The sequence below is a fragment of the Cucurbita maxima genome, unplaced genomic scaffold (assembly GCF_002738345.1).
Source record: "Cucurbita maxima cultivar Rimu unplaced genomic scaffold, Cmax_1.0 Cma_Scf00012, whole genome shotgun sequence".
In the NCBI taxonomy this organism is placed as follows: domain Eukaryota; kingdom Viridiplantae; phylum Streptophyta; class Magnoliopsida; order Cucurbitales; family Cucurbitaceae; genus Cucurbita; species Cucurbita maxima.
In genome coordinates this window covers 1-21,026 of record NW_019272028.1, presented here as the reverse complement: position 1 = coordinate 21,026, position 21,026 = coordinate 1, and the positions used below count along the sequence as shown (strand labels likewise).

General features: G+C 38.1%; 6 protein-coding genes across 6 annotated transcripts; 5 read left to right on the top strand and 1 right to left on the bottom strand.

Annotated features, from left to right (window-relative positions):
* Positions 1-1,326: 1,326 nt before the first annotated feature.
* LOC111487626 (12-oxophytodienoate reductase 1-like) lies at positions 1,327-3,752 on the top strand. Its single transcript, XM_023135094.1, has 5 exons — positions 1,327-1,733; positions 1,849-1,989; positions 2,089-2,219; positions 2,667-2,843; positions 2,995-3,752. The coding sequence occupies exons 1-5, from the start codon at positions 1,642-1,644 to the stop codon at positions 3,579-3,581; spliced, it is 1,128 nt and encodes a 375-aa protein (XP_022990862.1). The 5' UTR covers positions 1,327-1,641; the 3' UTR covers positions 3,582-3,752.
* A 280-nt stretch (positions 3,753-4,032) lies between these two features.
* LOC111487153 (50S ribosomal protein L18-like) lies at positions 4,033-11,898 on the top strand. The gene is made up of 2 exons (XM_023134414.1): positions 4,033-4,368; positions 11,353-11,898. Exons 1-2 carry the CDS (start codon positions 4,180-4,182, stop codon positions 11,749-11,751), a joined length of 588 nt encoding a protein of 195 aa, XP_022990182.1. The 5' UTR covers positions 4,033-4,179; the 3' UTR covers positions 11,752-11,898.
* Positions 11,899-11,999: 101 nt separating this feature from the next.
* LOC111487152 (NAD(P)H-quinone oxidoreductase subunit T, chloroplastic) lies at positions 12,000-13,558 on the top strand. Its single transcript, XM_023134413.1, has 3 exons — positions 12,000-12,084; positions 12,491-12,934; positions 13,036-13,558. Exons 2-3 carry the CDS (start codon positions 12,648-12,650, stop codon positions 13,457-13,459), a joined length of 711 nt encoding a protein of 236 aa, XP_022990181.1. The 5' UTR covers positions 12,000-12,084; positions 12,491-12,647; the 3' UTR covers positions 13,460-13,558.
* A 511-nt stretch (positions 13,559-14,069) lies between these two features.
* LOC111487154 (protein PHOTOSYSTEM I ASSEMBLY 2, chloroplastic) lies at positions 14,070-14,802 on the bottom strand. The gene is made up of 3 exons (XM_023134415.1): positions 14,523-14,802; positions 14,378-14,424; positions 14,070-14,284 (listed from the first exon to the last, which is right to left on the bottom strand). The coding sequence occupies exons 1-3, from the start codon at positions 14,727-14,729 to the stop codon at positions 14,197-14,199; spliced, it is 342 nt and encodes a 113-aa protein (XP_022990183.1). The 5' UTR covers positions 14,730-14,802; the 3' UTR covers positions 14,070-14,196.
* A 537-nt stretch (positions 14,803-15,339) lies between these two features.
* Positions 15,340-17,952, top strand: LOC111487108 (patellin-3-like). Its single transcript, XM_023134351.1, has 4 exons — positions 15,340-16,619; positions 16,757-16,881; positions 16,955-17,105; positions 17,266-17,952. The coding sequence occupies exons 1-4, from the start codon at positions 15,579-15,581 to the stop codon at positions 17,518-17,520; spliced, it is 1,572 nt and encodes a 523-aa protein (XP_022990119.1). The 5' UTR covers positions 15,340-15,578; the 3' UTR covers positions 17,521-17,952.
* A 1,323-nt stretch (positions 17,953-19,275) lies between these two features.
* On the top strand, positions 19,276-20,025 carry LOC111487144. The gene has a single exon (XM_023134404.1). It carries the CDS (start codon positions 19,437-19,439, stop codon positions 19,902-19,904), a length of 468 nt encoding a protein of 155 aa, XP_022990172.1. The 5' UTR covers positions 19,276-19,436; the 3' UTR covers positions 19,905-20,025.
* Positions 20,026-21,026: the final 1,001 nt, after the last annotated feature.

Here is a 21,026-nt window from a genome sequence, read left to right as displayed (position 1 = left end):
TTTTTTCTTTTTTTTTTTTTTTTTTTTTTTTTAGTTATTTCATTACCGAAACTATCATCTTTTCCGTAAACATTAACTCAAAGAGTTAAAAAGTTAAAAGAAAAATGCTCCAACAGTTGCAAGGATGGGTTTTGATTTTTATAATTCTCTTCCAACTTTCTCTTTTGTCTATAAACTTCAAAATGGTTTTAAAACAACTCTTTTATCAATTTTTGTTATACATTATGTTATACAAATGTCCTTCAATCTTAAAAATATAATTTAAAATTAACAAGAAATATATTCAACTTAATTCCAAGGAAGGAGGAATATATAGTGTGGCAATCATCATTGTTAAGATAGCTTTTGAAAATAAATGATGACAAGTCATGAACGAACAAGTGAATTGCAATAACGGTAAATTAAAATATATTAAACGCAGAAAAGTATTGTGCCAATGATTGTGAAATTTAAAATCTTGAAGGGTAGAATAATTTATCTAGCCTAAAAGATCAATTACTTAATTTAACTTAAAAGCAAATTGAGTTGATGTTTAATTTTAAAATAGTTCTACATTTATCATGAGTATTAATTGTGATAGTTAATAAATTTCAACACTAGAATCTAAATAGATACAATTAATTAATTAGGGTTGAAGGCATAAATAATTAAACAAAAAATTAAATCACCGGTTGTGAATCGTATGCGTATAAGATATGTACACTGATTTGTTTTCATTATTTTTAAACATTTAAGATGTTATTTAATAACAATTTTACCTTCTCACGATTTCTTTATGAATTCAATGCAACTCTGTAAGAAAAAAAAAAAATAATAATAATAATAATAATAATAAATAAATAAAAAGGTAATTACTATTTTGACTAGTATTTATTTATTAATAAGTCTCCAAACCCCTAATTATGACGGCATACAAAAGTAAAAAAGAAAAAAGCGAAGAGCACCTACTTTATGCACGTAACCTATATAATGACATTAATCTAAACTCCAAGATAAGAAAACAAAGCAAAGAAAAACCTGGAATCCTCCAGTAAAACATCATCTGGATGAAACATGTATATGCCAGATCTTTCACTACGATTAATCTTGTATACCTAAATGGGAGGAAATATTTTTCTTTATTCTTTTAATAAGAGGGTGTAATTAAGTTATTTGGCCTCGTTCATCGTAATTTTTCAAAAGTAGTTACGCACCGCCAACTTCAGTTGTCTGTGAACAGATGCGTACGTCTGTTTTCATTTTATATTCTAATGTCACCCCGAATGAATGAATGAACCAATAATGTAAGGAAAAACAAACTTTATAATGTATTAATGCGACGAAAATCAAGGCGTTCAACTCTGTACGGCGATTTCGAGGTGGCCGAATCTGGTTCACTCACAAATCACAGCAATTTCACAATCCACGCATTCCCACACGTCACCGGTTATCCAAACCTTTTTTTTTCAATAATTCACGGCCGTCTTTGCTCCTTTGCTTACTGCTCTGCTCCGAGCCTGCGTCGGGGATCAAATTTAGCTGTCTTGTTTCATTATTGTGTGAAACTTATAAATACCCCTTGCGGGTCTGATTGCTCTCTCCCCATCCGCCATCTGAATAAGCTTGTGCAAAACACCGAGAAAGGAGCAACGTCAAAGCAAAATGGGTGATAACAACAATGAGGCGTCTGCGCAAGCTCCCTCCATTCCTCTCCTCACTCCGTACAAGATGGGGAAGTTTAATCTTTCTCACAGGTACATGTTGTCTTATAAGTATCATCTAATTGCAAAATCAATAACAACAGCTTGTGTTGCTTGGAATTGGATATCCCTGTTTGCTCATATTTTCCTCACAATCATTGTTCTTCAGAATTGTGTTGGCCCCATTGACAAGGCAGAGATCTTACAACAATGTTCCTCAGCAACATGCCATCTTGTATTACTCTCAGAGAACCACGAAAGGGGGTTTCTTAATAGCTGAGGCCACTGGAGTTTCTGACACTGCCCAAGGGTAATAGCCTTTGATAAACTTCTTCCTTTTCTCTCCCCTTATTCTCACAAAAAACCTCTTGCTTCCCAACTAATCCGTTTCTGTGTTCTAACGTGTAAGGTATCCTGATACACCTGGGATATGGAAGAAAGAGCAAGTTGAAGCATGGAAACCAATTGTGGATGCTGTCCATCGCAAAGGCAGTACATTCTTTTGCCAGATATGGCATGTTGGGAGGGTTTCAAATTCAGGTGCGTTTTCTTTACTGCAAATAGGAATAACAAGAAAAGTTGGTAAATTATATAAGAACAACGGATTGAATTTTGCAATGGATAAAGCATACAGTATCTATTATTTTTTTATTAATTGGTTTCTGATCAGTTCCCATTTTTTTTTCATGATTCTGCACCCATTATAAAACCTTTCCATCCTCACTTTTAGGAGCATTTAAGTTTTGAAAAAGAAAAAAAAAAAAATAATAATACAGCTGAAGCAATTAACTTCGTTCTGAACTATGTAAAGAACAAATTTGCAGTGTCAGATCTGGAGGAGGGTGTTACTGTACATGATTTAGTAGTAGAGAATTTATGAGATTGCAATGAATCACAGGAATGAAATCCTTAGTTTTAAAGTTACAAATCTCTGAGTTAACATTTATGTTAAAAATACGCCTGCTATATATTTTCTGATGCATGTAGGTTTTCAACCAAATGGACAAGCCCCAATCTCATCATCGGACAGGCCACTACTCCCGCAAGTTCGGGCTGATGGAATTGATGTTGCACAGTTTACTCCTCCAAGACGTCTAAGGACAGATGAAATCCCTCAAATTGTCAATGATTTTAGGGTTGCAGCCAGGAATGCCATTGAAGCTGGTCAGTCCTATTTTCAGAAAATTAACAGAACTCCTGCCATGATTACTGATTAAGACTTAAAAATCAGTAGCTTGTTTAGGTTAGAAACAATGCAGGATGAAATGAATTTATTATTCAATATGTTTTTTCCTATGGTTGAATGATTATACAGGTTTTGATGGAGTTGAAATCCATGGAGCTCATGGTTATCTTATCGATCAGTTCATGAAAGACAGTGTGAACGACCGTACGGACCAATATGGTGGCTCTCTGGAAAACCGTTGCAGATTTGGTCTAGAAGTAGTTGAAGCTGTGGTAAACGAGATAGGCGGAGACAGAGTTGGGATAAGACTATCGCCTTTTGCAGATTACATGGAGGCGGGAGATTCAAATCCAAAAGCTCTGGGACTGTACATGGCGGAGAGTTTGAACAAATATGGAATTTTGTACTGTCACATGGTGGAGCCACGGATGAAAAATGTTCTGGAGAAAGTTGAATGTCCACACAGCCTGTTACCAATGAGAAAGGCATTCCGGGGTACATTCATAGCTGCTGGAGGGTTTGGTAAGAAAGATGGAAATAGAGCCATTGCTGAACATGGAGCAGATCTTATTGCTTATGGCCGTTGGTTTTTAGCAAATCCAGACCTGCCAAGGAGATTCCAGATAGATGCTCCTCTCAACAACTACAAAAGAGAAACTTTTTACGCATCCGATCCGGTGGTTGGTTACACAGACTATCCATTTCTTGAAGACTAGCAATTCTTCAGACAGTACGCAGTAAAAATATTAGTTGGGGCAGTACCAAACTTTTACTGCTGGCTCACAAAATTATTTTCATTTCAATAATGATGAAGATCTTCAATATTCCCGTTATCTCAAATAACTGTACTTCTGAAGTTAAGAGTAACTACAATTAATCTTTCAAAATTATTACTCTCACCCCTTTATAAATCTTTCAAAACTATTAAATATTACTCTCACCCCTTTATAAATCTTTCAAAACTATTATTTGAGTAGAAATTTTTTAGAAGTACTAACAAAAATGGACATAACAATTATATTTTTCTATTAAAATAATTTAAAATAATTTTGAAATACTTACAAAGGTAATATTATATTATAGCTCTTTCATATTTAACTAAAGGTAAGGTTGGTTGAGGCGGTAAGATTTGCACTCTTTTTTTTGGCAAGGAAATAGTAATTGCATCAAAATAACCCTTTTTAAGCCTCTATTTGTTTGATTTTTTTTCTTTTTTTCTTTCGGAAAGAAGCTTCGGACTTCTACCGCGAGCGTTGTAAATTGAGCACTTCCACCAAAGAAGTCGTGGGTGGACGAATGAACTGAATCTGAACCATGGCGTTCACAGCAATATCTTCTTCAATGCCGTCTAGTGCTTCTGTGCGTTCAATTCTCTCCTCCCAGTGCATATCAACTCCCACCACTCCACAGAAATCCTCATCTCTCTCGTGGGCATCTTCATTTCCGTCTATTAGCCTATCTAGAGGCTCCCCTTTTGTCTCCTCGAATCCCGCGCATGCCAAGGTATAATTTCTTTACTGGCAGCCTATTCAATTCCCTGTTTATTCCGGAGGATATCTTATTTCCATTTTTAAGTTTATGATTTATCTGTTGTGGACCACGAATTTCTTGCGCATGTACTTGGTTTTTATATGAAAAAAATTCTGGAACTAACAAATTTACAAAGGAAAAACAAGTTGCTTTGATTATTCTTAAAATTTTTGGCTATTTTCTCTATTGTTGTTCACTTTTATTGGGATAAGTTATGTGAAAATCTAGTTTCAGAAAAATCGATTGGTATAGGAATGGAATCAAAATAAACCGGAAACCTGAAACCTGAAACACTAGTGCAAAAGTTGGGGAAGGAGAATTATTTGTGAGGAAGTTATCTGTTGTGGATTTGCTGCCAGTTATGTATTCAAGCCAGTGGACAATACGAACTCGACTATATTGTAACTTTCATAAAACTTGCTCTTCAGGATATGGTTTGAGAATTTGAAAGAATACTGCCGGCAGTCATCTTTAGGTGAATAGTCGTGCTGTTATTATGGCTGGAAAAGATGAGAAATGACTATTACATTGTATACAGAGAGTTCTCAACTATTTTCTGCTTCGTTCCAGGTCAAATGGCTTTATTGCTGTTGCTGGGCAGTTCTCCAGTTCCGTATCTTTCAAATTCTTCATTTTCTACCTTGTATTTAAATGGAGCTTGAAATTGATGACAACATTTCAGATTTAGAATAAATACACTTGAGCCGTTTTGAACCCATGACCACTTGGTTAAACCTGGGAGAAGTTCCATAAGTTGAAATCCTCTGACACATCTTGGTTATATTAGCAACTTACTGACTTGAGCAACATTCAGGAAGATTTGCATTGAACGAAGTATAACATCTGTCTTTTTGAAGAATTGGAATAGAAAAGCCCCCTTTGGTGGCAATGCTGTTATGGACGCGGCTTTCATGACAGTTATTTTCCTTGGTCTATATCATATTATTGGTTCAAAAGTTTGTTGCTATCTGGAAAGCTTGGGTACAGGTCCAACACTTGCGCTGTAGCCTGTGATTATGAGGCTTACTAGCAGCTACATGGATAATAAGATGTAGAGCAACCAAACCATTTGGAGTAGAAGCAATAACAAATAGCCGAGGATAGCAAGGCTTTAAAGAAGGTTAGATAACNAAAAATCTTTCCACACAAAAAAAAAAAAAAAAAAAAAAAAAAAATCCTTCTTCAATTCCCCAACTTGAAATGAGCATAGCTTTCTAGTCGAGACCAGTTCTTAGAGATATTTAGCCAAGGACTGTGTAAACTCAAACCATTTCTTCTACCTGAATGCCAATCATTAATGTCAGACCCATGAATACTAGCAATAACCTGTTGCCAACAAGAAGAAGGCTCATTTATAAAACACCAACCTCATTATGCTATCAAGGCCAAATTCCTGTTTTCAATGCTCCTATTTCAAGACCGCCATCATTCTGAGCTTTTGTAACAATTCTCCGTCGAACCAAATGAGTTACTTTCCCTCCTTCCTTTCCTTCTCAAAGAAAAATTGAAGAAGTCTTTTGAACTCCACTCTAACCAAAGACCATAAAAACTAAAGACATATAATAAGGCCTTCCCTAGATAGAGTAAAGCGCTTCCATCTATCAATCATCAGAATCTATTATACCATAGGATAAGAGTTCCTGCTTTTCGTAATGATTGGAAGAAGGAATGACAACTCCTTTAATCAAAGCAGTTCCTGAATCACAAGGAGCAGTTAATGTTTGACTACAAGGTATGGAAGAGAACGTCTTTGGATCTTCACTTGTATCCAAACAGAGTTTAAGAGAAGAGGAGCACATGTTGAAGCTAATAATAGAAATTTGAATTTAGTTACTACGAGAGAAGGAGGAGGTGAATTCAATTTCATCCACTAAAATCCCAACCAACTCCGGGGAGCAATGAAATCCCGTCCTATAAAATGACCTCCCTTTCAATCACTCAAATCACTCCTCTCAATCTCACTTCAATTTTTTGTCGTCACCAATAACTGGTATCAGCAATCTTGTAGCAGCAAGTATGGCAGTAGAAAAACAAGTTTAAAGCTACGTTCAGCCCGCCATCCCGAGGTTCGATGGTCACTATGATCATTGGGCGATGTTGATGGAAAATTTTCTCAGATCAAAGGAGTTTTTTGATATGGTGGAGACGGGTTATGAAGAGCCAAATGAAGGCGAGGTACTCTCAGCTGGTCAACAGCAACTGTTAGCAGCATCGAAGTTGAAGTCAAGAACTATTTATTTCAGTCCATTGATAGGACTATCTTGGAAACAATGCTTCAGAAGAAGACATCCAAGGAAATTTGGGATTCTATGAGGAGGAAATATCAAGGCTCAACAAGAGTAAAGCATGCTCAACTTCAAGCAGTTAGAAGAGACTTTGAAATTCTCCAAATCCAAAAGGGAGAAACAGTGAATGATTATATTGGCAAGGTTATAAGTCTTGCAAGTAAAATGAGGATGCATGGTGATTCAATCACGGATGTTGCGGTTGTAGAAAAGATTTTGCGATCACTAACTCCAAAGTTCGATTACATTGTATGTTCTATCGAAGAAGCAAACAATGTCGAAGAGATGCAAATAGATGAACTCCAAAGCTCCTTGTTAGTACATGAACAGAGACTCAATCGTACAAGTGCAATAGAGGAGATGACAACCTTAAAGATATCCACACCAGGTGAAACTTCAAGCCCTAGAGGTAGAGGGCAAAGAAGAGGCAGAGGTCGTGGGAGAGGCAGTCGAGAAAGAAGTGGAGATGTTGGCAGGTCAGCAGATCTAGTCAGAAACGATTATGACAACAAAGGCAAGAGACACTTTGACAAGTCCAAGGTGGAATGCTACCGATGTGGACGCTTTGGACATTACAAAAATGAATGCTATACCAGGCTCCAAAAGGAGAAAATAGATCAATCCAATTTTATGGAGAGAAGAGAAAAGAAACATTGTTAATGTCATTCCATGCTATGAAGGTTGCAGATCAAGGTGTATGGGTCGTAGACTCTTGGATGCAGCAACCATATGACAGGTTGTAAGGATTTTTTCTCAACTCTGGATGAAAATTTTCATACTACGGTTTCTCTTGGCAACAATTCAACTATCCAAGTGATGGGGAAAGGAACCGCAGATATCAAGACTAGAAATGGCTTTATAGAGTCTATTTCTAATGTATTCTACATTCATGATCTGAAGGTCAACTTACTTAGTATCGGTCAGTTATAAGAAAAGGGGTATGTGATCACATTCCAAAATGATGAATGTGAGATTTATGACTCCAAAAGAGGATCGATTGCTAAGATGAAGATGACCACCAACCGTCTATATCCGTTGACGTTAAATATCATTGCCAAAAGTTTGATGGTGAAGAAAAAAGATACCACCTGGCTTTGGCATTTTAGGTATGGTCATCTACACTTCAAAGGATTAAAGACGTTGTCTTCAAAGAAGATGGTAACTGTGTTGCCAGATATTACTCCTCCAACAGAAATTTGCGAGAGCTGTGTAGTAGCAAAACATGAAAGAAATTCTTTTTCATCCGGAAAATCAAGAAGAGCTCAAGCAATTTTGGAGTTGATTCACTCAGACATATGTGGTCCCATCTCTCCAGCATCAAATGGTGACAAGAAATATTTCATGACCCTCATCGATAATTTTAGTCGAAAAACATGGACTTATTTCTTGCACGCCAAATCAGAAGCCTTTGATTGCTTCAAAAATTTTTGTGCTACTATGAAGACGGAAACTGGAAGAAGAGTCAAGACTTTAAGAACTGGCAGAGGTGGAGAGTTCTACTCGAACAAAGTTTATTAAATTTTGTGAAGAGAAGGGCATAAGGAGGCAGTTAACAACAGCATATACACCACAACAAAATGGTGTGGCCGAAAGGAAAAACAGGACCATTCTCAACATGGTTCGAAGTTTACTAAATAAAGGAGAAGTCCCGAAGGAATTCTGGCCAGAATCTGTCGTGTGGTCCGTTCACATTCTCAACCGGAGCCCTACTTTTTTTGTTAGAGATATGGCTCCACAAGAAGCATGGAGCGAAAGAAAACCTGCAGTAGACCACTTTAGAATCTTTGGGTGCATAACATGTGCACACATTCCTGATGAGAAAAGGAAGAAACTTGAGGACAAGAGTTTGAAGTGTGTGTTCCTTGGAGTAAGCGAGACCTCTAATGCGTACAAGCTCTATGATCCTTTGACAAAGAAGGTGGTGGTAAGTCGTGATGTAGTCTTTGACGAAAAGAAGACTTGGACATGGGAAGAAAAGATCACTGTGAATCAGCAGATTCCTGTAGATCTTGAAGAAGAACAAACTGAAGCCCCTATTCAGCCTCACTATGAGCATGGAGAGAGCTCATCACAAGCTCAACAAGAAGAACCAGTAGAAGAAGATCATGATCATAATCAAAGAAATCCAAGAACCTGAAAGAGACCAAATTGGATGATTGATTATGAGATGGACTATGAATCAAGTGATAGTGGTTATTTTGCATTCTTTATGGATAGTGATCCAATTGTCTATAAAGAAACGGTATAGGAGAAGAAATGGAAGGAAGCTATAGACAGTGAAAGCAAATCCATAGAGAAGAACAAGACTTGGGAGCTCACTGATCTTCCTAGAGGGCAGAAAACAATCGGGAGTAAAATGGGTTTTCAAAACCAAGTTGAATGAAAACGGTAAGGTGGATAAGTACAAGGCGCGGCTCGTTGCAAAAGGATACAAGCAGAAGTATGAAATTGATTATAAGGAGGTATTTGCACCTGTGGCACGTCAAGATATTATCAGGCTCATAATTTCTATTGCAGCACAGAAATCTTGGCCTATTTATCAACTTGACGTGAAATCGGCCTTCTTACATGGAGAGCTTCAAGAAGAGCAACCAGAAGGTTTTGTTTAAAAAGGCAAAGAGGAAAAAGTATACAAGTTGAAGAAAGTTTTGTACGGTTTGAAGCAAGCTCCAAGGGTATGGTACAGTTGCATTGATTCTCATTTTGAAAAGATGGGATTCACTAAATGCCCGTATGAACATATGTTGTATGTGAAAACTGAAAAGGGAGGTAACATTATCATTATTTGCTTATATGTTGACGATTTAATATTTACTAGCAATAATGAAGAAATGTTTGAATTTTTTAAGAAGAGCATGATAAAGAAATTTGAAATGACAGATCTTGGTTTGATGAGATATTTTCTTGGAGTAGAAGTTACTCAAACTCCTGCATGTAACTTTATCTGTCAGAAGAAATATGCTCCAGAATTACTTGAAAGATTTAAATGGGATGAGCGCACATTTGGAACTCCATCAAAATTGGGTTTGAAGTTGCACAAGGATATTGAAGGGCGAGAGGTTGATAATAGGCACTTCAAACAAATTGTGAGAAGTTTGATTACCTAACTTCAACAAGACCAGACATAATGTATGCGGTTAGTATGATAAGTCGTTACATGGAGCAACCAACGGAAAAACATCTCAATGCAGCAAGAAGGATATTTCGTTATGTGAGAGAAACTTTTGATTTAGGGGTATTCTACAAGAAAGAAGATGATCCGAAGATGGTTGGCTATACAAATAGCGACTATGCAGGTGATATAGATGATCGTATAAGTACTTCAGGAAGTATTTTCATGATGAGTTCAGGAGCTATTTGCTGGTCTTCAAAGAAGCAACCTATTGTAACATTCAACTACGGAAGCAAAATTTGTGGCAGCATGCTCGTGCCAAGCAATTTGGTTAAGAAAAATGCTTGAAATTCTTAATCAGAAGCAACCAGGTACGACGGTTATATTTTGTGATTATATGTCAACTATTAAGTTGTCTAAAAATCCTGTGTTGCATGGAAGGAGTAAGCACATCGATGTTCGATTTCATTTCTTGCGTGATTTGTGTAAAGAAGGCATTATTGAACTCAACTTTTGCCGAAATGATGAACAAATCGCAGACCTATTCACAAAGCCCTTGAAACAACCATTGTTCTAGAAGAAAGATGGGGATGTGCAGAATCCAATCCAAGATGTATATCAATAAGATGAAGTGAAGCTAATAATAGAAATTTGAATTTAGTTACTCCGAGAAATAAGAGGAGGTAAATTCAATTTCATCCACAAAAATTCCAACGAACTCCGGGAAGCAATGAAATCCCGTCCTATAAAATGACCTCCCTTTCAATCACTCAAATCACTCCTCCTCTCAATCTCACTTCAATTTTTTGGTGTCACCAACAGCCCAAGAGTCGCAAACAACCTTCTTCAACATCTGGATTGATTAAAGAAACTTCTGGAAAAATTATAAAAGAAGCAACCATTTCTTTTTTCCGAGAATAATGAAGAGGGTGAGATTCCTTTGATCTCCTTAAATCAATTTAGTACCATGGGGGCTGAGAATCTCTGTACTGGAAGGATTCGAATGCGAAACATTCTTGGCAATAGGCGAAACCTCTTGAACTGGAACGGAAGCATTAACTACAGGGGGAACTGTAGGAAAACCGGCCTCAAGAGACGTCTTCATTAATGGCGTTGGCTGAACTGAAACGTTATCAAGGGAATTCCGTTCGTCTCATTAAAGGGCTGTAATAAAGATTGAATGCCTTACAAGAGTCTTCTCCGGGCAACGAGGCAACTTCTTTTGGAGCGAGTAACGCCTCTGATGGAACGAGGCAACTTATTTTGCTAAAATCTATCTGCACCACCTCCTATTTTTTCTAATCCAAAAAGATTTGAGTCGCAAGTAAGTCTTACAAGAATCCGTAAAAAACGACGCTGACCTTCCAATTCATCTTTACATCATTCTTATAACTATTAATAGAAGAAGTAACTTTTCCAATATCCAATTTCTTTAGGGAAGCTGAATATGGTGAGCACTCTTGCTGACACTTCAGAGAATCTTTTACTGTTTTAAGAGAGTCGAGTAACTTTTAAATTTTGTTTTCTTTTGATAAACGACCAGTATGTTTACACTTGTAGGTTTTATTTATACAATCAGCTTGGACAAGAAGGTCACGAGGGGAGGCTGCAAAGCGACCAAACAAGAAATCATGGAAACAACGGACAGATATGTATATGAGGCCATTTTTATTAAATGTTTTCTTTTCAAAGAAATTTATCCATGCGAAGGTAATGCATAGAGGAACAAGCAAGGTAATATCAGTGGCGACAACAAATGCAAAGGATCTTAGGAACAGTTTACCGTCACTTACGGATCACAATGCATGTAGAGTAATAGGGAAGCTTATTGCAGAGAGATCAAAGGAAGCAGATGTATATGCAATGTCGTACGAGCCTAGGAAGGATGAAAGAATTGAAGGTAAGCTTGGTATTGTTATTGATACCATTAAGGAGAACGGGATCATGTTTGTACCTTGAATTTAAAAATCTGGAAGAATGAAACAGAAAAAGAGAACGACTTAAGGTAAGGCCTCTTATATAGGCAGCAGAGGATGAGACTGTAAAAGCTAACATCTTCCTATGTAACTCGTTTGAAATATTCGAAGCTGTTGCTCTTACTAAAAACTCCCTTGCATGCTATGCCGGGTATGATTCTATTGGCAGACTTATCTCATGATTTCGAGAGCTAACTTCTGAAGTTTCTTTACTATATTGTGAAAGGAAGATTGTTAGAAGTAAATGGGTAAGCATAGAACGTTCTTCCAGATATGGCAGTAGAGTCATAATGTCAATAATCACAGAAGAGGAGGGGTGGGGCGGTGGATTGGATATCTGCTTTTCTTCTCCATCTTACTATTTCAAATTTGTTCCGTTTTTATTCCTAAGCTTTCAAAAGATCTCTCTTTAGATGTTTTTAGGTATGTTTTATTTTGGCATCAACTTTACATATTTATTTTAGTTCCTCAACTTTAGAAATTGACCATTTAATTCTTACCGTTGTTTTATTATGTGAGCATATATTTGCACTGTATAACTTGAAATTAAGTACAAGGACTAAACTTATGAAATAAGTCTTAGGAACAAAATGATTATATTTAAAAAGTAACGTGATTCATATAGACATAAGGAAAGTTGTAGGACAAAAAATGATTATTTTTAAAAGTGTAGGGCCTTCCTTTTATGCGAATTAAACAAAATTTTCGCTATCAATGGGCAGTGTGGACAACGGGTTTTGAAGGCCCCACAAAAGACGAAGGCAAAGGCAAAGGCAACGGCAGCAGCTGGTGTAGGTATCTCATCCATTGAAACAAAACCAGTGGTAGTGGTTTTGAGTTAAAGTCTTTCTTAACCTTGCTTCCGTTTCATTCCGTTCCATGGCCATGGCCTCTCCTATTCCCAATTCTCTCTTCTTGAATAGAACCTTCCACTCGCCTGCTCGCACATTCCGTACATGGCCGGTCTACGCATCCCAACCTCCCAACAACCGCCAAAGGCCTCCACCGGGCGTCGACACAAGAATTCATTGGCAAAATGATGAAGAAGGTTGGATTGGAGGCCCTACGCCTTCCCAATCCCGGCGAGACCAGAAGGAGCAGAATAATAATGCGTTGGGTCCAAGTTTTGCCGATTTGCTCAATAACTCATCCGACTCTCATTACCAGTACGTGAGCTTGGCTAGCTGGCTGCATATGCTTCGTTAATTTCGTTTTGAATTTGATTTATGTTGGTATCGTGGTTTGTTCTGTGTATATATGCGCACAGGTTCTTAGGAGTTGGTGCTGAGGCTGACCTAGAAGAGATAAAAAGTGCGTATCGGAGATTGTCAAAGGAATACCATCCCGACACCACATCTCTCCCTCTAAAAGCTGCGTCCGACAAATTTATGAAACTAAAACAAGTGTACGAGGTCCTCAGCAACGAAGAAAGCCGCAAGTTCTACGACTGGACGCTTGCTCAAGAAGAGGCAAGCCGCCAAGCTGATAAGCTAAGGATCAAGTTGGAAGATCCTTACGAGCAGGAGCTGCAGAACTGGAAATCCACTCCAGATATGGTCGATCGCCTTGCTGGAAGGAACATGGACTTGAGTGATCAGGCCACCACAGCTCTTACCTTGGATATCCTTATCATTCTCTTTGCTATAGGCTGCATTGTGTATGTCCTCCTCTTTAAGGAACCATATTATTGATTAGATACAAACTACCATACAAGTACAACACACTTTCAATCGCTTCCATTTCCTTTCAAAATCAAATTGAATATTGAATGGTACTTTTCTTTCCAGCGACTCACAAATTATTCAGTCATCCACGAATACTATATATATGTGTGTGTGTGTGTATAGTACTCGAAGTGAATGGAAACAGAAACAAATCGAAGTGGAGGGATTAATGGTTTACTGTTTCTAGCGCTGGATATGACATGCTGTGCATCTTGTTCGCGACTAATAGCATCTGAGTGCCGCCTTGTCCTCGAAACGGATCCATTGCTACCGTCGTAGGATAGGATTTTAGTTTAATTAATTTGTTTGCTCCGGAAAAATGGCAGAGATGCGATCGAGAGTCGGGAATATCCGGCCACCTTAATTCTATGTTTCCAAGAAATAGCTCACAAATAACTCTCCACGAGAATCGGTCAAGCTGACTAATATTTTCAGAACAAATGAATGATGGAGTTCGAATATGACAGCCTCTAGTTTAGCTATATTTATTTTCTTCTCTCTTTTTCTATCACAACCACTTTTTTCCTGCAAAGAACCATAATTTACTTTTATCAAAATTTAAAACGAGAAGCAGTACTTTTTAGAACAAAATGTAGTGAAGTCTTAGAATTGGAAACTATATATATATATATGATACAATGCAAATGCATCACATTAGAAAATAGACAAGTTGAAGTAGATAAATATAAACTGGTGCGAGTGCATTATCTTTCTCCCCTTTGTTCGGGGGTGAGTCCTCCTTTTCCACAGTCAGGGCAGCTCTTTAATCCAAATCCTTGGCACTCGAAACATCTGAAACAAGCAAAATGAAAGGATATGAATAGATGAATTTAAATTAGTTTGAGTTGGAACAAAAGTAAGAGATTGAGTGAGTGAGTGAATGACTTCCAACGCTCGAAGATGTTTCCGTTTTTCTTGTTTCTCCCAGTCCCCTGAAATTGAGTTGAAAGCAAACACATGAAGGTATTATAAGAGAAGAAGATGTTAAATGTGGAGTGAATTGAGAATTGAGAAGGATGGGATGGGTAACCTTGCATCCGGTACAATCGATAGCCCCTTTACCTCCACACGTTTGGCACCTTTTGGGCAGCGAAAATTTTGGCGCTGCAGCGAAGGGGATGTTGGATGGTTTACTTCTACTTTTATTTTGTGGCAGTATGGCGAATCCATGGGGTGGGAATGGGAACGGGAAGGTGCTGTTGTTGCTCTTTGAGACAGAGCTGCCACACCACGCCATCTTCCTTTCTTTGGGCTTTACTGTTGTCAATTCTCCTCCTTTCTCTCAACTTTATAATTCTCAATGTTATCCATATTCCACCGTTTATTCTACACCACTCTTCTTCTTCTAATTTTTCTTCTTATTATCTTGTAATACAATACTCTCCCCTAAACCAAACACTAATCAGGTGCTGTACGGATGTTTAGAAAATCTTCAACTTAATTGGTATAAATGGCATCAAAATTATCTAACTTTTTTTTACTGTCTTCAAATTATTCTTTAAATTTTCTGTTCATGATTTCTATTTAAAAGATGAAAATTACTTGATCACCTTTAAAAAAGTTTGAACACCTTAAAAAAAAAGGAACGTGTGAATCAAGAAAGTTCTTATTGATTTAATTGAATATTTATTAACTCCATCCCATTCATGTGTGATATGTGATATTTGGAGTGCTCTCTATTTAGGTAGAATATCATTGTTATTAACTATAAAAATTTACTATTTCGTTATGCTACCCTTTTGTTGATTTCCTCCTTGTGGTGGAGGATCGACTAGAAGTGGATCCATAAAGAGCTGCCAGTGAATAGTTTCCGCAAAAGTGCACATTATCTTGTAATCATCTTTAATATTTGTTGAGTAAAATAGTTTAAATCCCAAAGAAATAGATGTAATTGAGGGAGTTTCTTTTTCTTTTGTTATTTCATTTCATTTTTTCTTTTTCACATGGCGTTGCGAGGTCGGATTTCACCTATGTTCACATAATAAATTACCAAAGACCACCGAAAGGAAGACTGCAAATTTTTAGCGCCCCCTTTCGTCTTTCCCTTTCCAACTAAGATTCGTTTCACTTCTACGCCTTTGTTTTGATGGCCGACAACATTCCGACAGTTGCACCCCCCGCCGATCGCCAACCATCTAGCACCGAGGAAGAAGATCCCCCACCCCCGCTCACTCCTGTAGAATCTGTGCTGGCGGTGGCTAATTCTCCTGCTCTACCCGAAAAAGAGTCGATTCCACCAACAGACGTTGTTGTCGAGCCTGTATCGTGTGCAGCTGCTGAAAAGGAACTGGTTTCATTGTCTCCTCCGACAGCAGTGGTGGAGAAAGAAGAGCCACTGCAGCCACCACCTCGATCTACCGAACGTGACTTTGAGGAAGAGGCAAAACTTTCCGATGCAGGAAAGGACGTCCTTGGTGTTGAATCTTCTACTAAATCCAATACAATTGAAGAGCAGAAGATTCCTCAGACTTTGGTTTCTTTCAAGGAGGAAAGTAACAAAGTGGCTGATCTTGCAGATTCCGAGAGGAAAGCCCTTCAGGAACTGCGGCAACTTGTCGAAGAAAATTCCGTAGTTAAGGAAAATCGTGCACAGGAAGTCCTGGAGGCAGCTCAAACTGAGAAGAAGCTGTCAATTTGGGGGGTTCCTCTTTTTGAAGATGACCGGACGGATGTGATCCTCCTGAAGTTTTTAAGGGCGAGGGAGTTCAAAGTGAGGGATGCATTCCTTATGTTTCAAAACACAATTAGGTGGAGGGAGGAGTTTGGCATCGATTCACTTGTCGACGAGAACCTGGGGGATGATCTGGAGAAGGTGGTGTATATGCATGGATACAGCAGGGAGGGTCATCCAGTGTGTTACAATGTCTTCGGAGAGTTCCAGAACAATGATTTATATACAAAAACATTTTCCGACCAGGAAAAGCGGACAAAGTTCTTACGTTGGAGGATTCAGTTCTTAGAAAGGAGTATTAGGAAACTCGATTTTCATCCTGGAGGTATTTCTACTTTATTTCAGGTTAATGACCTCAAAAACTCCCCTGGTCCTGGCAAGCGAGAGCTTCGATTGGCCACTAAACAGGCTCTTCAGGTGCTTCAAGACAATTATCCCGAATTCGTAGCCAAACAGGTTTATACAATGTCTTCAACTATTTTCTTCATCACATATAGTTGAGGAGAATTAGGATCTTGATTTCTTAATTCGTAGAATAATATTTACTTGATTTGGTTGAAATTTGATTATTGTATTGAATGGACCTTCATAAGGTATTTATCAACGTTCCTTGGTGGTATCTTGCATTCTATACGATGATCAGCCCGTTTCTAACCCAGAGGACCAAAAGCAAGTTTATCTTCGTAGGGCCTACGAAATCTGCCGAGACCCTTTTCAAGTCAGTAAAGAAAGAGTTTGTTTTATGTATTAATTGTTTTTCCTGAGTTGGGTATGATGATCTACCAATGCAGATACATTTCTCCCGAACAAGTTCCAATCGAGTATGGTGGCTTGAGCGTTGACTATTGTGATTGCAACCCAGATTTCGATGCTTCTGATCAAGCAACGGAAGTCTCAATAAAACCATCAACTAAGCAAACTGTTGAAATTATAATTTATGAGGTGTGATAGAGAGACGTGTTTTGTCTCTGTATTTCATGCTTTATGCTCTTTGTATGCAAGCCTTTCTTTACTTTCTATCCATGCGTTTGTGTAATATTCGGTAAAGTACCAAATAGGAGTATTTATTCTGTGTGTGATTGAGATATTCATTGCGTTGCAGAAGTGCATTATTGCTTGGGAGCTACGTGTTGTGGGATGGGAGGTGAGCTACAGTGCTGAATTTGTGCCTAATACCGAAGAAGCATACGCTGTGATAATACAAAAGGCAAGAAAAATGGCCGCAACTGATGAACCAGTAATCTCTCAAAGTTTCAAAGTCTCTGAACTGGGAAAACTGTTATTTACTATTGACAATCCAACCTCTAAGAAGAAGAAGCTCCTGTATAGGTTCAAGGTCAAGGTTTTAAGAGAGTGAAGCATTCTAGCCCCGATATCGGTGCCTGCGAGAAGGGAAAAAAGAAACACGTAAGGCGCCTTACCTCCGTTGATTTTACCTTTGCATCTTTGAATATATTAGCGCAATCATTCAGTCTGTATCTTAGTGCTTGTTTGTTATGCCATCGCATATTATTTGCATAAATTCGAATTCTTCATTTGTTATTTGGTCATTTTATGTGTTTTATTTTACCTCATTTGTTTCTCACTTTTTTTTTCTTTTTTTGGAGTTGTAAATCTTGTTGATGGTGTGTTGAGGTTTCATTTTGTCACTGTATTTCCTTAATTCCGTTTTGCTTGTCTGTCTCTCTCTATAAACTGTCTCAGTGAATTTCATAATTCGATCTGTTTAGACAGTCAACAACTCTAAACAGCTTTGTTCGTAATAAATGATAATAAAGGTTTGGATGGACTTCACCCAGGTTGTGTACTAGTAACTTTATATTTTGTATAACATTGAGAAACAAGGGGGAGACAGGACAGTGGATGGTCTTTGTTTGTCACGTCTCCGACCATATCATACTTACAAATTTAGCTGTGTACATCACTAAGTTTAGCTTTCTTGGTTATGATGAATCTTACAAAACATACGAGATATGTATAGGGTGTTCATATTTATTAACCTGGATTTCCTTATGCCCATATAAATCAAGCTTAAAAATTCGCTGCTCCTCCTAGCTCCCATTGTTTCTCTCCATCTCCCTACAACTTGTACGATCGTGCAGATTTCCTCGTACGTTGTTGGATAAGGGGGCGGTGGTCGTTTCTTTAATTAATGGAGGAGTTTTGAGTTCCCTCCTAGGAGCAGAGGTTTTGGTTGCTAGAACTGTAGCCTGTTTGATGGCTTTTCTTGGCGTTCATTTTTTGAGGGTTGTTGAATCCTTGCCCCCCTCGTGAGTCTATTTTTTCTGGTTTGTGAAAAGTGAAATTTCCAAACAAGAAAATTGAAGTTTTCATGTAGCAGGTTATCCTTGGAAGAACGAATATTGTTGATGGAGTTGTGAGAAATAGATATGGTTTCTGTGGTTGAAGGGACTTGAAGTTAGTTGTGGTTTAGACAAAGATGTTAAAGGGAGATGGATCAAGGAGTTCTTCCTCCCTCTGTCGTTCGTGAGAAGGATAGATTTTTTTTTGGGGTAAGTTGAGATGTGTTCTCTGTTGTGGGGCCTTTGGGGTGAGCACTAGCAGAACCGTAGAACCTTTAGTGGAGTTGAGAAGCGCCCATGGCTCAATGTTGTCTGAACTTGTACACTTATCAAAATTAAGTTGGTTCTTTATTTCAAAAAAACTAATTTGAAAATATATTCACATTTAATAAAAACTATTATCATTGGAAACGCTAAAAATTCAAACTAATAATAAAGGGATTACAACTGCAAGCCTAAAAAAGAAATAGAAGAATCTTAGTTGGTAAAACAGATTGTTTGTTAATTTTTTTTTTTAGAAATTACTTTCATATCACACTTGAATATGATTACTTGTAATTTACTTTTTAAGATAAAATGAATTAAAAGTAATAGTACCATTATCAAATATGATGTCTGATACTCCAATGAATATCATCTTGTTATATTTATTTCACCACGTTACTAGCCATTATTTTACCAATGCGTATAAAAGTAATCCAACAGAATACAAAGGAAAAGAAATTCTTAATTAAAATATCAAAGCGATAATTAGCATAATTAAATATTGCTCCACATTCGAACCATAATTTCAAATAATTAATTACTTAAATTATAATTGTATAACAACAGAGAGCGTTTAGGTTTGGGTCTGAAGAGGAACAGGCATCTTCATCGTGAAGACCCACAACCCTGACTGCCAGCCATAGCCCCAATCCCCTCAATTGTCTTCTCCCCCTCCTCACACCATGAAGTCCATCTTCTAAGCCCGATGTCTTCGATCCCCAAGCTTCCGGTTTTACTTGCAAATCAGCCCGTCATCATGTTAGCCACCGCCGCTGCCGCCGCCTCTTTTTGGCTTCGTCCCAGTCGGAGCCGCTTTTTCATTCTCTTGCTTTGTTCCCCCCTCCTCGTTCCCATTTTCTGCGCTACTTTCCCCATCATCTGTGCCATAGAGCTCTGCATCCGCCTTGCTCGTCACAGGATAAGGATATGTCTTCGCGATTCCCCAGAAAGCGAACGGTTGCGGCGATGTGAGGAAGGCGGCTGCAGATCAGCGCTCCCGGAGAAGGTTGGCGATGACGGGGAGGAGGATATCGGCCTATTACCGAGGTACTTGGATGATCAGCTACTGCTTGTTCGATCTGTTTATGTATGTGGGGATTGTGCCGACGACTTAAGTGGGGATGCTCGATTTTGTGACATTGAAAATAGCAATTTGATTCCACTATTAGGCTGATACCAATTCACTTTTTTTTTTTTCTTTTTAAAGTTTCGTTTTGATTTTTCTGTTGTAAGTGTAAAATAATGTAATTAAATCATTGAAATTTTATGAATTTCTAACAAGTTTAGCGAGCTTACTATTCTATGCGTATGCGGAGTTGTTGCCTGTGCGGTTATTCGCAATTTCCAGGACTCGAATCGAGAATTGGTCGTTTTAGAAATCTAGCGATAAAAAAACAAGAGAAATTCAAGATGAATCCGAGAAAGCTTTTGTAGCAGACAAATTAGCGGCTCGGAGAGCAATTGGAGAAAGGCAGAGCTAAAAATCCAGGTGTTCGAGTAGGATGTGTTTCTAATACATGACATTGGTGACACGATACACGTAATCTGACTTGTTTAGGGTTTAGGGTTTAGGGTTTAGGGTTTAGGGTTTAGGGTTTTAGGGTTTTAGGGTTTTAGGGTTTAGGGTTTAGGGTTTAGGGTTTTAGGGTTTAGGGGTTAGGGTTTTAGGGTTTTAGGGTTTTAGGGTTTAGGGGTTAGGGTTTTAGGGTTTTAGGGTTTTAGGGTTAGGGGTTAGGGTTTTAGGGTTTTAGGGTTTTAGGGTTTAGGGTTTAGGGTTTAGGGTTTAGGGTTTTAGGGTTTAGGGTTTAGGGTTTGGGGTTTAGGGTTTAGGGTTTAGGGTTTAGGGTTTAGGGTTTAGGGTTTAGGGTTTAGGGTTTAGGGTTTAGGGTTTAGGGTTTAGGGTTTAGGGTTTAGGGTTTTAGGGTTTAGGGTTTAGGGTTTGGGGTTTAGGGTTTAGGGTTTAGGGTTTAGGGTTTAGGGTTTAGGGTTTTAGGGTTTTAGGGTTTAGGGTTTAGGGTTTAGGGTTTAGGGTTTTAGGGTTTAGGGTTTAGGGTTTAGGGTTTTAGGGTTATAGGGTTTTAGGGTTTAGGGTTATAGGGTTTTAGGGTTTTAGGGTTTTAGGGTTTTAGGGTTATAGGGTTATAGGGTTTTAGGGTTATAGGGTTTTAGGGTTTAGGGTTTTAGGGTTTAGGGTTTTAGGGTTTTAGGGTTTTAGGGTTTTAGGGTTTAGGGTTTAGGGTTTAGGGTTTAGGGTTTAGGGTTTAGGGTTTAGGGTTTAGGGTTTAGGGTTTAGGGT

Coding starts and splice junctions, on each gene's coding strand:
- LOC111487626 (XM_023135094.1), top strand. CDS start 1,642: ATGGGTGATAACAACAATGAGGCGTCTGCGCAAGCTCCCTCCATTCCT. Junction 1,990..2,088: donor GTTTCTGACACTGCCCAAGG/GTAATAGCCTTT, acceptor CTAACGTGTAAG/GTATCCTGATACACCTGGGA. Junction 2,844..2,994: donor CAGGAATGCCATTGAAGCTG/GTCAGTCCTATT, acceptor ATGATTATACAG/GTTTTGATGGAGTTGAAATC.
- LOC111487153 (XM_023134414.1), top strand. CDS start 4,180: ATGGCGTTCACAGCAATATCTTCTTCAATGCCGTCTAGTGCTTCTGTG. Junction 4,369..11,352: donor CGAATCCCGCGCATGCCAAG/GTATAATTTCTT, acceptor TTACACTTGTAG/GTTTTATTTATACAATCAGC.
- LOC111487152 (XM_023134413.1), top strand. CDS start 12,648: ATGGCCATGGCCTCTCCTATTCCCAATTCTCTCTTCTTGAATAGAACC. Junction 12,935..13,035: donor TCATCCGACTCTCATTACCA/GTACGTGAGCTT, acceptor ATATGCGCACAG/GTTCTTAGGAGTTGGTGCTG.
- LOC111487154 (XM_023134415.1), bottom strand. CDS start 14,729: ATGGCGTGGTGTGGCAGCTCTGTCTCAAAGAGCAACAACAGCACCTTC. Junction 14,425..14,522: donor TCGATTGTACCGGATGCAAG/GTTACCCATCCC, acceptor ACTCAATTTCAG/GGGACTGGGAGAAACAAGAA. Junction 14,285..14,377: donor AACATCTTCGAGCGTTGGAA/GTCATTCACTCA, acceptor TGCTTGTTTCAG/ATGTTTCGAGTGCCAAGGAT.
- LOC111487108 (XM_023134351.1), top strand. CDS start 15,579: ATGGCCGACAACATTCCGACAGTTGCACCCCCCGCCGATCGCCAACCA. Junction 16,620..16,756: donor CCGAATTCGTAGCCAAACAG/GTTTATACAATG, acceptor GACCTTCATAAG/GTATTTATCAACGTTCCTTG. Junction 17,106..17,265: donor TTGAAATTATAATTTATGAG/GTGTGATAGAGA, acceptor ATTGCGTTGCAG/AAGTGCATTATTGCTTGGGA.
- LOC111487144 (XM_023134404.1), top strand. CDS start 19,437: ATGTCTTCGATCCCCAAGCTTCCGGTTTTACTTGCAAATCAGCCCGTC.